At 42.0% G+C, this 13,393-nt stretch overlaps 2 protein-coding genes across 4 annotated transcripts in view; one reads left to right on the forward strand and one right to left on the reverse strand.

Moving 5' to 3' along the window:
• Nucleotides 1-6,928, reverse strand: part of ENTPD5 (ectonucleoside triphosphate diphosphohydrolase 5 (inactive)) — a 33,969-nt gene extending 27,041 nt beyond the window's left edge. For both annotated transcript variants that reach the window (XM_020906884.2, XM_020906880.2), the window contains exons 1-2: nt 6,840-6,928; nt 4,361-4,439 (exon numbers count right to left, since the gene is read on the reverse strand). The gene's annotated coding sequence lies outside the window, so the exon portion shown is untranslated. The remainder of the gene's footprint in view (nt 1-4,360; nt 4,440-6,839) is intronic.
• A 50-nt stretch (nt 6,929-6,978) lies between these two features.
• The window catches only part of BBOF1 (basal body orientation factor 1), a 34,487-nt gene continuing 28,072 nt past the window's right edge, over nt 6,979-13,393 (forward strand). Inside the window, exons 1-3 of one of the 2 annotated variants that reach the window (XM_070469613.1) lie at nt 7,082-7,161; nt 8,173-8,993; nt 9,461-9,689. In XM_070469613.1, the coding sequence (XP_070325714.1) occupies nt 9,624-9,689 (66 nt within the window). In that variant the 5' untranslated portion in view covers nt 7,082-7,161; nt 8,173-8,993; nt 9,461-9,623. Of the gene's footprint in view, nt 7,162-8,172; nt 8,994-9,460; nt 9,690-13,393 lie in introns of both variants that reach the window. The other variant, XM_070469612.1, reaches the window with a different exon arrangement.

Raw genomic sequence — 13,393 nt, forward strand, 5'->3', positions numbered from 1 at the left:
TGTTTCGATGCTGTTCTCTTGAAACATCCCACCCTCGCCTTCTCCCAGAGTCCACAAGTCTGTTCTATATATCTGAGTCTCTTTTTCTGTTTTGCATATAGGGTTATCGTTACCATCTTTCTAAAGTCCATATATATGTGTTAGTATACTGTAATGGTCTTTATCTTTCTGGCTTACTTCGCTCTGTATAATCGGCTCCAGTTTCATCCATCTCATTAGAACTGATTCAAATGAATTCTTTTTAATGGCTGAGTAATATTCCATGGTGTATATGTATCACAGCTTCCTCATCCATTCGTCTGCTGATGGGCATCTGGGTTGCTTCCATGTCCTGGCTATTATAAACAGTGCTGCGATGAACATTGGGGTGCACGTGTCTCTTTCAGACCTGGTTTCCTTGGTGTGTATGCCCAGAAGTGGGATTGCTGGGTCATATGGCAGTTCTATTTCCAGCTTTTTAAGAAATCTCCACACTGTTTTCCATAGCGGCTGTACTAATTTGCATTCCCACCAACAGTGTAAGAGGGTTCCCTTTTCTCCACACCCTCTCCAGCATTTATTGCTTGTAAACTTTTGGATAGCAGCCATCCTGACTGGCGTATAATGGTACCTCATTGTGGTTTTGATTTGCATTTCTCTGATAATGAGTGATGTTGAGCATCTTTTCATGTGTTTGTTAGCCATCTGTATGTCTTCCTTGGAGAAATGTCTGTTGAGTTCTTTGGCCCATTTTTTGATTGGGTCATTTATTTTTCTGGAGTTGAGCTGGAGGAGTTGCTTGTATATTTTTGAGATTAATCCTTTGTCTGTTGCTTCGTTTGCTATTATTTTCTCCCAATCTGAGGGCTGTCTTTTCACCTCAAAGCAATTCTTTTTAATAAAGGTCCTCTTACAGGTTGTTGCCTACAAATTTAACACTTCTCCAGGTATTCTCTTGGTTTCCCAGAATGGAATGAGTGACATCTACCCCTACACATGCATTCTTGACCACAGTTCTATTAAGTTTTCTTTTTAAAAACACTCATATTGTGTACATGCCAATACCCGAACTCAAAACAAGAGACACCTCGAACTGGTATCTCCAAACAAACCCCTTCCTCAGTGCCCCTGCCCAATTAAGAGAGGGTTAAATGGATTCTCTAATTTCCTGTTCCTGTTAATGGTACCACAAGTTTCCTAATTTACGATGCAAAATTTTCATCATCTTTGCATTCTCCTCTCACACCCAATCTCTTATCAAGGGCTAATGATTTTTGCTTTGCAATATCTTTCCCATCTCTTTCTCTTTCTTCCCTCCTAGCCTCTTACTGATTATCTAAAGTCTGGCCTTTATCACTTCAGACTTTGGACCACTATAGCCTCTTAACTGGTCTTCCAGTCACCAAAGTTTCTCTTCTCAAACCCATACAGGACTGTTTCTAAAATGTAATTTGCATCATTTTCCCACTAGACTGTAACTATATCATGGTAGGGATTCATTCACCTTCGAACACTGAACAATCTGGCATGTAATACATTTTTAATTCATCAGTGTTTATTGAATGAATTAATGAAATCACAAGTCCTAACACTTTCCTTCTAAAAACTTTCAATTTTCCACTGCCCATAACAGAAGTTACAAACTCAAATACTGAAATACCTACTGGGGCCAGGCAGAAAATGTAAGTGAGTAAAGATGTGTGTAATCAACAGGAAGTGGTAGGGACTGTGCAAACTGGAAAGCACATGTCCCATCTAAAGGGTATGTTACTTGCTGTTCCCACAAATTGCTGCCATAATGAAATACAGGTCTAGTGTGTTGCCAGGTCTTCTGATTTTTCAAGATAAGCTAAGAACACAGATTTCTAAGAATCTGGTTTTTAAATGTGTGTGTTCGTCGCTCAGTGTCTGACTCCTTGTGACCCCATGGACTGCAGCCCACCAGGCTCCTGTCCACAGACTTCTCCAGGCAAGAATACTGGAGTGAGGTGCCAGTGACAACTAATACCATTTTAAAAAACCCAAAACACCATGCATGCAAAATGAAACATATCTATGGGCCGAATCCAGTCCTCAAGCTACAAGTTGGTGACTCCTTGCTCTGTAGGATAAAAGACAAACTTCTTGCCTAACATTCTAAGTCCTTCTAAGTCCCAGGCTATTCTGCCAAAGTTTTTGCCCACACAAGAACACCCTGGTCTAAGCAAGCATCAGAATCACCTGCGGGGCTTGTTAAAATATATAACTTGATTGCAGGCTTCACTGTCAGGATTTCCAGTTCAACACAGTAGGTCTCAAGTGGGGGTGGAGAATGTGCACTTCTAACAAGTTACCAGAAGATGCTGACACTTACAGGTGTGTGGACCATCCTGTGGGAACCACTGCTCTGGTAAAATTATGCTGTCTCAAACACACTGATTCTGCTCATTTGTTTCACCTTCCCCGAAAGTCTTCCCTTTTACTTTCAGCCTACCTCCTCCTGTAAACTTCCTGTGACAGTCTTTCATGCCTCCAAACTGCTGTAGCATTTAAAGTTCATACCATCTCCCCTTAATTCATCACTGCTTAGTGGAGATGCATAGCTTCCAACTGAGGTTGTACAGTTTCAGAGATCAATGATCAGGTCAGCACCTAATACACCTGACTGTAAGCCATTTGAAGGCTGGGGCCTGTCTTGGTTCTCACTATACCCCTTGAGCTATCAGAGCCTGGTATTCAGTTAGTACTTACTAAACATTTCTTAAACGAATGAAAATTGGACAGACCCATCAAATGAAAAGTGCAGAGAAGCGGACATGAAATTTGGGTATATAACCTTTCTTAAATAACTGACTTTAAGTATCGCATAATGGTTTTTCAGAATGGACAATATAAACTAAACATGTTGCAAATACATTGTCAATAGATAATAATTATCGGTGGAAAAAGATTTTGTATGTAAATAAAAGTGAATATTAAAAAAAACCAAATTGAAAATTTGTAAGATTAAATTTTTTATTTCTACCATATGGCTTCCCTGGTGGCTCAGTGGTAAAGAATCTGCCTGTCAATGCAACGAGATGCAGGAGACATAGGTTCGATCCCTGGGTCTGGAGGATCCCCTGGAGTAGGAAAGGGCAACCCACTCCAATATTCTTGCCTGGAAAATCCCATGGACAGAAGAGCCTGGGAGAGTGTAGTCCACGGGGTTGCAAAGAGTTGGACATGACTGACTGTGCATGCATGCAACAACAAAATGCAATGAAAAAGTAGGATGAAATTAATTAATCCTCCATAATATTCAGAAATATTGATGAGTTTCCTTCAGATAGAGTTTGGAGGACAATATATTTATTCAAGATTCTAAAGGCTGTGTAAAAACAAGATCAGAAATGGTTCACCTAGCTTCTCCAACTTACAGAACAGCATCAGTGCTATCAGGCAATTTCAAGGATGACTTACAAGTAGAAATGATACAGTGCAGGGCCCTGTGAGGCTCCTGGGCACAAGGCCTTTCTGTGTTCCCCATTTCTTTGATTATAAGAAACAGCCTTCATTCACCCTCCCTGATGTTCCCTGAGTTTCAAGGGGCAGATTCAAGAAGTTGTTAATTAGGGAAGGGAGTGAATGTGAGACCAGGGTTAAACAGCCAGAAGCAGACTTGGCTCAAAGTCTTGTTTCCCATCAATGGATACATGCAAAGATATCTTTGAGCTATTTTGCAGATATTTAAACTCCCTCTAGGTGGGAGAAGTTATGATATGCTGCCCAAGAGCATGTAGACACCAGATCAGTTAAACTTGAGGCTGATGGATGCTGACTCCTACTTACCAGCTCACCAGCAAACCATCAGAAGAATGTCCATGAGCTGATCACATCCTCTTTTACTGTAAAACTTGTCACTATCTTCCCCACATTGGAACACATGGTTTCAAGAGCATGAGCCTGCTGTCCCCCTTTGCCTGGCAAAGCAATAAAGCTCTTCTTTTTTGCTTCACCCAAAACTCTGTCTCCGAGATCTGATTTGCACCGGTGGACAGAGAAGCTGAGAATCTGGTGTCAGAAACTCCGTCTCCAAGCTAAACCAGAATAAAGCTACAGATGCCTTTTACAGAGTAAACTTAATTTTGGAACTACTGGAAGGAAACAAATTATAAATAATAATATGTAGTTTAAAAATAATTTTGAGATATAGTCTTAAGTTCTTATTTGACTTTTTGAGCAACTCCACACTTGATGATCAATGGGACAACAGAAAAGTTGACATTATTTGGCAAAGACAGAAAATCCAATTTGGGAAAAACAACAATAATGACAACAAAACAACCCAGGAGCAAAAGCACATTTACAGCTTTAAGATAGCAGAGATGTTACCTTACATTCAGATACCTGCCCTACCTACCAGGACCATAATGATCTTGTCTGCACGAGGATTCAGCCAAGACGCTCCGCATTTCTATGTTAACCAGGAACTGTGCACACTGGGCAGGAAAAAAAAAAAAAGAATTACAAAACCAAGTAAAAAAAATACCAAGTGCTTATCCCAAGTTTTAAAAGTATTAGCATTCTAAACAATAAAACAAAGCAAATTTATTCAATTAAAGAAACCTCATAGTAAAACTACAAGGGTGTATGAAAGAAACGCTACCAGATGAACTGCTAAATAGCAACTTCCTACTTTTACAAACGGATGATTGAATAATAACATCTAGTTCTTTGGCAGAGAATGTGGAGGTTCAGAAGACTGTAGATTCTAGAACCACCTCTACTCCAGTGTGAATCTGGGCATTTCTCTTAGCCATATTCAAGTCACAACAGTTTTAACTACAAAGTCAAACTTAAAAGTCAATTAAAAAAATTGTATGATAAAATAACTAAGAAGTACATGCAACTAAACTATTATGCACATAAATTAAGAAATAATCTTACTACAGTCAAGTTTTCATGTTTATAAATGAGTCTACACACAACAGATGACTTGGACTGACTTTCAGGTTCACAGTAACCAATTTTTTAGAATGAATTCCAAATATAAAGCCTCTAATAGGAGACATCCCAGAGAAGGCAATGGTACCCCACTCCAGTAATCTTGCCTGGAAAATCCCATGGATGGAGGAGCCTGGTAGGCTCTGGTCCATGGGGTCGCTAAGAGTCAGACACGACTGAACGACTTCACTTTCACTTTTCACTTTCACACATTGGAGAAGGCAATGGCAACCCACTCCAGTGTTTTTGCCTGGAGAATCCCAGGGACAGGGGAGCCTGGTGGGCTGCCGTCTATGGGATCACACAGAGTCCGACATGACTGAAGTGGCTTAGCAGCAGCAGCAGGAGACATCCTACACTCTCTTTTCTGCAAGTTATCAGTAGGGTACATTTTCAGACATATCAAGCTATGGACATATCAAGTGGTAAAGAAACTGGTAAAGAACCCGCCTGCCAATGCAGGTGACATTAGAGAAGCTGGGTTCCATCCCTGGGTGGGGAAGATCCCCTAGAGAAGGGCACTCACTCCAGTATTCTTGCCTGGAGAATACCATGGAGAGAGGAGCCTGGACGGCTACAGTCCATGGGGTCGCAAAGAGTTGGACACGACTGAAGCGACTTAACATGCAGATATATAAAATCAATCATAACTTTATAGATTCTATATCAGAATAAACCCCTTCAATGTATGGTAATTCCATTATGGACCCACGGAAGCGTGACATGCAAATGGGGGGGAGAAGGAAGCACCAGGAATAGAGTAAGCCACTATCATGCCAGCAGATGGCATGGCTAATATTTTCAGTGCTTATTAATATTAACAATCAGCAAGTTCCCTCTTAACCTCTCAATTCAGAAACATCAAGGACGTAGCTGGGAAAAAAAGCAGGGGAGGGGGAAGGTTTGAATCAGAGACATCTGGACAGGTTGCAGGGATTAAGTTCTCCTTAGAGAAATGGAGAAGATGCACAATGAAGTTTTTAAGGAAATTTTTACATTCAATATGAAAGGGAGACTAATGCACAGCAGAGCTTCAATCGCAAGTTTCCTAACTGTTGTCTCGGCCCCCAGAATTCCCTGTCTTTCTCGATGACTCACGGACAAACTCATTGAATGAAGAAGGCATGATCACAGAGCTCCTCCTCTGAAAAAACGCGAACCATCCTTTTGAGTACTACTTTTCACAGGTGTGCGCGGGTTGGCTGGGGTGGGGGGGGGGGGTGACGACACCAAAACAAAAACAACACAGCAAAAGGCCAGAGCTTTCAACTTCACGCGACCCGCGGAAAAGGGAGGGCAGCACGCGCAGGAGGTTATTAGCAAATGGGAATCTGGGGAGGGCAGCGACAGAACAGAACGGGACCTGACGCGGGGATACTCCTCTCCAAGGACTCTCCACGAGGCCCCGGAGCCTCTCCGACGCTCAGGCTCCCCGACACCCGCGCGCCGCCCGCCTCACCCTCCAAACCACCCACCACCCTCGGACAAGTCCTCAACCGCCTCATCAAAACATGTTTGGCCTGGGAAGCCCGCTGGCTGCGCCATCCCTTACAGAACCAGCAAGTGTTAGGAGCCAGGAGAGGGAGAAGGAAACCAAAAGAACCGGGGTGGCCTCGGGAGGGGCGGAGCCGGGACGAGAGCTGGGCGGCCACGGCCACGCTGGCTGCGGCGCGAGGAAAGGAGAGGACGCGCGGGCGAGACGCGAAACGCTGTGAACCCGGAGGAGGCGACGCTCCGACGAAGGGGCGCGACGGCTTCAGCCTCCTCAGGGGAGAGCGCCCCGACAGTCGCGCCGTCGCCGCCGCCTCCGGCCAGCGGCTGGCCGGCTCCGGCCTCCTCGCCCGCCCAGCCCGGACCCCAGTCAGGCACCGGCGCGCCCGTGCTCGCACACTCACCGGGCGCGCGCCGCCACGGCGCGGCCGCCCGCCGCCCTCAGCCGGTCTCCGCCCCGCCCCCCGCGCCCGGCCAGTGGACTGGGCCCCGGGGGTGGGGCGGGGGCGGGGCAGGGGCGGGGCTACGTCACGGGCGCGTGCGCTCTCTGCGCGCCGGCAACAGTTCGCGCGGATCGTTACCTTCGCGGCTCGGTGGCGTCCTTAGAGAACCGAGACAAGACCACGGCAGCGGGGCCCCCGGAGAAGCCAGGATGCCGGCTAAGGGGAAGGACAAAAAGAAAGGGAAGGGCAAAGACAAAGGCAAAGATAAAGACAAGAAAAAGAAGTAAGGGGAAGCCACGCGGGGGTCCCTGCTCCAGGGCCTGCCCTCCGGGGATTCTCAGGCGCCGGCCAACTGGCGCCCTTTTCCCGCTCTTCTCTCGGACCCTCCCCTTGCTCTCCCAGACTCTGAGAAGGACGGCTCCGGTGCTCAGAAATCCCCCAAAGGCATGCCATACCCCCCACTGCTTCAACTAAGACCGGAGTGTTGAGATTTGGGACCCTGAAATCTTTGACACAGCCCCTGCCTATGTGGAGTGTACTAACGAGGAGGCAGATAAGTTCCCCAAGAATAGAAGTAACATAGGACCGAACTGACTCATTTGAAAAGACCCTGATGCTGGGAAAGGTTGAAGGGGGGAGAAGAAGGGGACGACAGAGGATGAGATGGCTGTATGGCATCACCGACTCAATGGCCATGAGTTTGAGTTAACTCCGGGAGTCGGTGATGGACAGGGGGGCCTGGTGTGCTGCAGCCCATGGGGTCGCAGAGTCGGACACGACTGAGCGACTGAACTGACTGACTGACTGACTGAGGACCGAATGAAATAAATGCTCGTGGAGGGGAAAAGAACTAAAAGTGAGGAGGAAGGGTTAGTTCTGACACTGGAATTGAAGGTCGGAGATCCTCTAGACCTGTGCTATCCAATAGTGTTGTCACCGGTCATGTGTGGCTATTAAGATTCGTTAAAATTAAATAAAACTAAAAATTCAGATCCTCGTTTGTAGCGGCTACATTGCGTGTACTCAGTAGGCCTGTGTGGCTAGTGGTGACTGTATTGGACAGTCTAGATAGCATTAACGTCACAGAAAGTTCTATTGGACAGCATTGTTCGCCACCAGTGATTCTTAGCTGGGGAGGGGGGGTAATTTTTGTCTCCCCGAGGACGTTTGTCAAGGAGACATTTTTGGTTGTCACATCTGGGGACCTGTAGTGGATAAGAGACCAAGTGAAAGTCGCTCAGTCGTGTCCCACTCTTTGCGACTCCATGGATGATACAATCTATGAATTCTCCAGGCCAGAATACTGGAGTGGAGAAGATACCTTCGCCAGCGGATCTTCCCGTCCCAGAAATTGAACAGGCGTCTCCTGCATTCCTGGCGGATTCTTTACCAGCTGAGATATCAGACCAAGGATGCTGTTAAATATCCTACAGTGCACATTAACAACCTCCAGCCCCACTGCAGACAAAGAATCATGTGGCTCAGAATATTAGTAGTTGGGAAATCCTGCTCAAGGCCCAAAGATTCTCTTGAATAGGCACTAAGCCTTATTCACCTTATCTCCAGCACCTGGAAGAGAGTCGGAATCATAGAAGAAGCTTAATATTTGTTAAACAAATTAAGATGTCTGCTCCCGTAGGCTTCAACTTAGATCTTACCCCTCCTCCCCCACCTCGATCCCGCAAGAACTGTGCTGTAGTGCTCTGGGTTCCTTATTTTTTTTGCCTGTAACCTGATCAATCTCAGCTGTGTGGTTGAGAGGCACTTAAACATCCTAAGGATGTCTGGGTGATTGAAGTAATTCCTTGGGCCTTTTCAGGGATTCCTTTTGGTTTGAAGGAAAACATAAAGGATTTGCGTATTCAGATTTCCCCAAATGATGAGAATTTCTGAAGTGGATGAGATTGCTCTAGCATTAAACCTTCACAGGTTTGGAGTTGCTTCTAGATTGCCACTACATTTATTGGATGACCCTAGTGGTTCCTAGACACGTTGGAATCATACATCTTGTCCAACAGCACTATATACGGGACCACAAGGGGTCCTTGTAAAGTTTATAAAGTAATTTGTTTAAGAGAGTATTGCCTGCTCAGTACAGAAAGTTTAGGAAACCTGGTAAGTCAAACAGAACAAAACCACTTTAGTCCCATTATCGAAAGATAACCACTATTATCATTTTGGAATATTCTTTTTCTTCTTCCTAAGATAATAGCCCAATATACAAATTTACTTGCAATTTCCCCCCTAGTGTATTAATATAAGTGTTCTACAGTGTGATTAAAAAAAATAACTGCATGGTTAGTCTTGCATTTTCTGGAAGTGCCAATGGCTTGTCACATTCCTAGAACTCAATAGCATATGTTTTCTATTTTTGCCCATTCATCTACAGTGCACATATCAACAATGACAAACACTTGAGGGCAATAGACCATATGTATTTCTTACTAACTCATTCATCCAACAATATTTGCTCATATGTGCCAGGCAAATGCCAAGCAAAATAAATTATAATAAATAGAAAGGTGTAATACTAATATAGTAGAGAAATAGTTATATGCTATTGATGTCCTCTTCCTGTGCAGGAAGATCATAAAACTTGAGGAATCTGTTGTGGAGAGAGCCAAGGCCAATGCCTCCCTTTGGGAGGCCAGGCTGGAAGTCACAGAGCTCTCTAGGATTGAGTATCGTGATACTTCCCGGAGACTGGCAAGGTGTAATGAAGAGTTAAAGAGACAGCAGTATAAAATGGAGAAAGACACAATGTCTGTATTGAACCATCTGAAGAAACAGGATCAGGAGAAAGATAATCTGGTAGGTAGGTAGAAACCCTCCCAAGCCTTAGTAACTATCCTTTTTGTTATACTGATGTGGCTATGTATTTCCAGTATTTTAATTCCTTGAAACCTCATCTCACAGTTGACATTTCAGTTGACTTTTAACTCTCTTTTGAAGCAACATGTTATTTCAGAACAGCTTTACAGTCAGAATTGACTTTTATTTTCATCCTTGTCCCATGTTTTCTTGGCTGAAACAGAGATGATGCTAATGAAATGTTATGATCAACTTTGTTTTCAGAATAAGAGCATGGTGTATGATCTATATATTTTTTGATATTGATAACTATGGGTAATTAATAATCTATAAAGCATTTCATTGATAATCCATGATCACGTGGTTATGAACCCAGCAAATTGACTCTCTTCTGTTGGACCTGTTGAATCTTTATCTTATTGAACCTTGTCGAAATGTTGGGCATAGAGCTATCATTTTAGATCTGTGGGAAAAAAGGAAAGGAACTAACATTTTGGGACTCCTGTTTGTGCCAGGCACCATGTTGGATATTTTACCTCTGCTATCTCATTTAGTCCTTTTAATAACCCACTGTAGCCCCAAATTGTCATTTCCATTTTACAGATAAAGAAATTGACTCTCAGGGCAAGTAACTTGCCAGAGTCTCACAGCTAGTGGGTGTTAACCTGTGAATTTAGGTGTGACTTAAATTCATCTCTTTCCTAGCTGCCTCTTTGTGTCCCATGGTGACCCAAAGAAATTTATCATGCTTCATTCCCATGTATGTTAAAAATACAAATACACATAGTAGGCACTTCTTAAAATATTTTTGCATGCATGCATGAATGAATAGGTTGTGATTCCACTGATGCTCTGAAAAAGTTAGCAATCAAAACTTAAGTTCAAGATGATTTGGAAGCATATTAGAGAAATCAGACAACTGAACACTTGTGTGGATTTTATATTTTATTAAAGTAATTTTTTGGTACAGTATTTTTTTAACCTTCTTTCCTAGGCAACTTCCATTTTAAAAATTACTCTTTGATAATAGCATGCATTATCAAAATTATCTGCTATAAAGTATTATTCTAAAATAAGCCTTTAGGCCAGCCATGCAAATAATTTTCAAAATTCATTGTATAAAAGATTTGTGGACTGCATTAGCTAATTGATATTGGTCTGCCTTTATCAGTATCACTTGTATTTCCTGATTTTCATCTGCCTCCATGTATCATAGGCCAGCATCTGACTGTAGCAAATACATAATTTTCTCCTAGACATGGATACTCATTAAAACTGAAGAAACTTCTTTGGGAGGAAGAAATAAAATAAATTATTCAATATACCCTGGATAACTAGCTCTCTTATAGTTTTGTTACTCCATACATGCTACTATATCCTAGAAATGCATTATTTGCTTAAACTTTATTTAAACTATTTACAGTCTTCATGTTAATTATAGAAATATTAGAAGTTAGACACGACTTAATGACTGAACAACAACAACAACAACAAAAAGCTACTCAGATTTCCTACTAAAACATGCCAGCATCCTTGGAGAAATGATTGATTATAAGACTGGAGCAAGGAGAGTAAGAGATGAACTTGAATATCTTATTGTGACAGGAAGTAAGGAACAAAAAATACAGAGGGTAACTTGAAGGGGCTTCCACTGGCCAAATCTGGGACAGTCAAAATAAATGACAGTAATCAGTTATAGCTTATTGAATAAAATGAGCTCATGAGTATATACAACTGATAAATATATACCTTAATAAACATGGGAGAATAGAATGCTTTTCCTTAAAATGGAATGTAGTAAGTTATTAAATTTCCAAGGAATGATGCAATAAGAAAAATCACCATTTGGTGTCAGAGTAATAATTGATTCAGTCAAGAACAAGAGTGGATGCTAAAACTAGTGGGCGAAAGTTTAATGAGCAAAAAGATACTTGCATAGTTGTAAAATATAGTCCTCCAAATTTCTTAATAATTATAAAAGGAAAAATTGTAACTTTCAACTGGAGAAACCTGGCAGACACAGTCTTAACCAGTTGATTACACTTAATGTCAATCACCTCATGCTGTGATGCAGTGACAAGGATACATCATCACTTAAGCAGTGTATGCTTGCTGAAAAGTCATAACCTGAATCTTCTGTTGAAGAAACATCAGACAACTCCAGCTCTGGCCAGTATTCTTCAAAAACGTTGGTGTCATAAATGACAAAGACTGAGAAACGGCTCCAGTTTAAAACTAGAATATATGACAAATAAGTGTAATCATAGTCAGGGATTATATCCTAGACCAGAAAAAAAAAAGTTACAGTGAAAGGACATCATTGGTACAGTTGATGCTAAATTTGAATATGGACTATAGATTAAGTAATAGTATTTTATCAATGTTAAATTTCCCAATTTTGATCATTGTACTACTAAGAGATTGTTCTTTTTCTTAGGAAACACATAATGAAATATTTAGTACAGGAGTATGTGTCCTAAACTTATTCTCACATGCTCCAGAAGAAACAGCTTCAAAAGTCTACATCATATATATATGTATATATACACACACACACACGTATATATGTATATAGACCTATCATAAAGGGAAAACAAACGTGGCAAAATTGAGTTAAGAGTATATGAGAATTTTTTGTACTCTCCTTGAAACTTCCCTTTAAAAATTTACTCACTTAAGAGAAATGCAAATCAAAACTCCAAGTTATCACTTCACACTTATTAAGATGGCTACTGTCAGAAGAACAGAAAATAGCAAGTGTTGGTGAGGATGTAGAGAAATTGGAATCCTTGTGCAGTTTGGTAGCAATGTGAAATGGTTTAGCTGTTATGGAAAACAGTACAGAGATTCATCGAAAAATTAAAAATAGAATGATCATATGATGCAACAATCCCACTTAGGGGTACATTTCCAAGAGAATGTAAAGCAAGATCTTGATAAGGTAATTGCACACCCAGTGTTCTTGAAACCTTATTCATATAGTTGAGAAGTGGAAACAACCCAAATGTCTGTTGGTTGATGGAGTGAATAAAGAAAGTGTGGTATACAAATACAAGAATATTATGCAGCTTTAAAAGGGAAGGAAATCCTGTCGTGTGCTACAACATGAATGAACCTCAAGGCCATTATGCTAAGTGAAATAAGTCAGTTACAAAAGGACAAATACTGTATGATTCTACTCATGAAGTATCTGTGGACAGGGAGTGTTGCCCCACATTCCAGTAAACAAAGAATGTTGCCCACCATTCCAGTTCTACAAGGATCAAGCCTTGAGCCATTGCAGCCCCCCACGCTCGCCTGCCATCTGCCTCCTTCCACAGTGCATCCCGAGGGGGAGGAAATCAGGCTGGAGCAAAACAGGAAGCATTCTGAACTTTGAATACTTGGCCCTCGATAATTAACATACACATCTAAGGAATAATTTCAACAAGCCCAGATCCTTGCATCTTCCCTGACACAGAAACGCACTAAAATCATTAACTCAAAATACCTTTTCCTTGTGATTACTAGTAACATTTTGATGTCTGACTACATGTTTTTCCCAGTAAGAATCTGCTATATATTCTGCCTGCTGTCTTAACTCTTCTGAGCAGTTCCTCAGAGCTTTCTGGGAGGCTGTTTCTCAGGCTATAATCCTGGAATAAAACTTAATTCACAACTTTTAGGTTGTGTGGTTTTTCTTCCGTGGACATACCTGAAGCAGT

The sequence above is a fragment of the Odocoileus virginianus genome, chromosome 6 (assembly GCF_023699985.2).
Source record: "Odocoileus virginianus isolate 20LAN1187 ecotype Illinois chromosome 6, Ovbor_1.2, whole genome shotgun sequence".
Taxonomy (NCBI): Eukaryota; Metazoa; Chordata; class Mammalia; order Artiodactyla; family Cervidae; genus Odocoileus; species Odocoileus virginianus.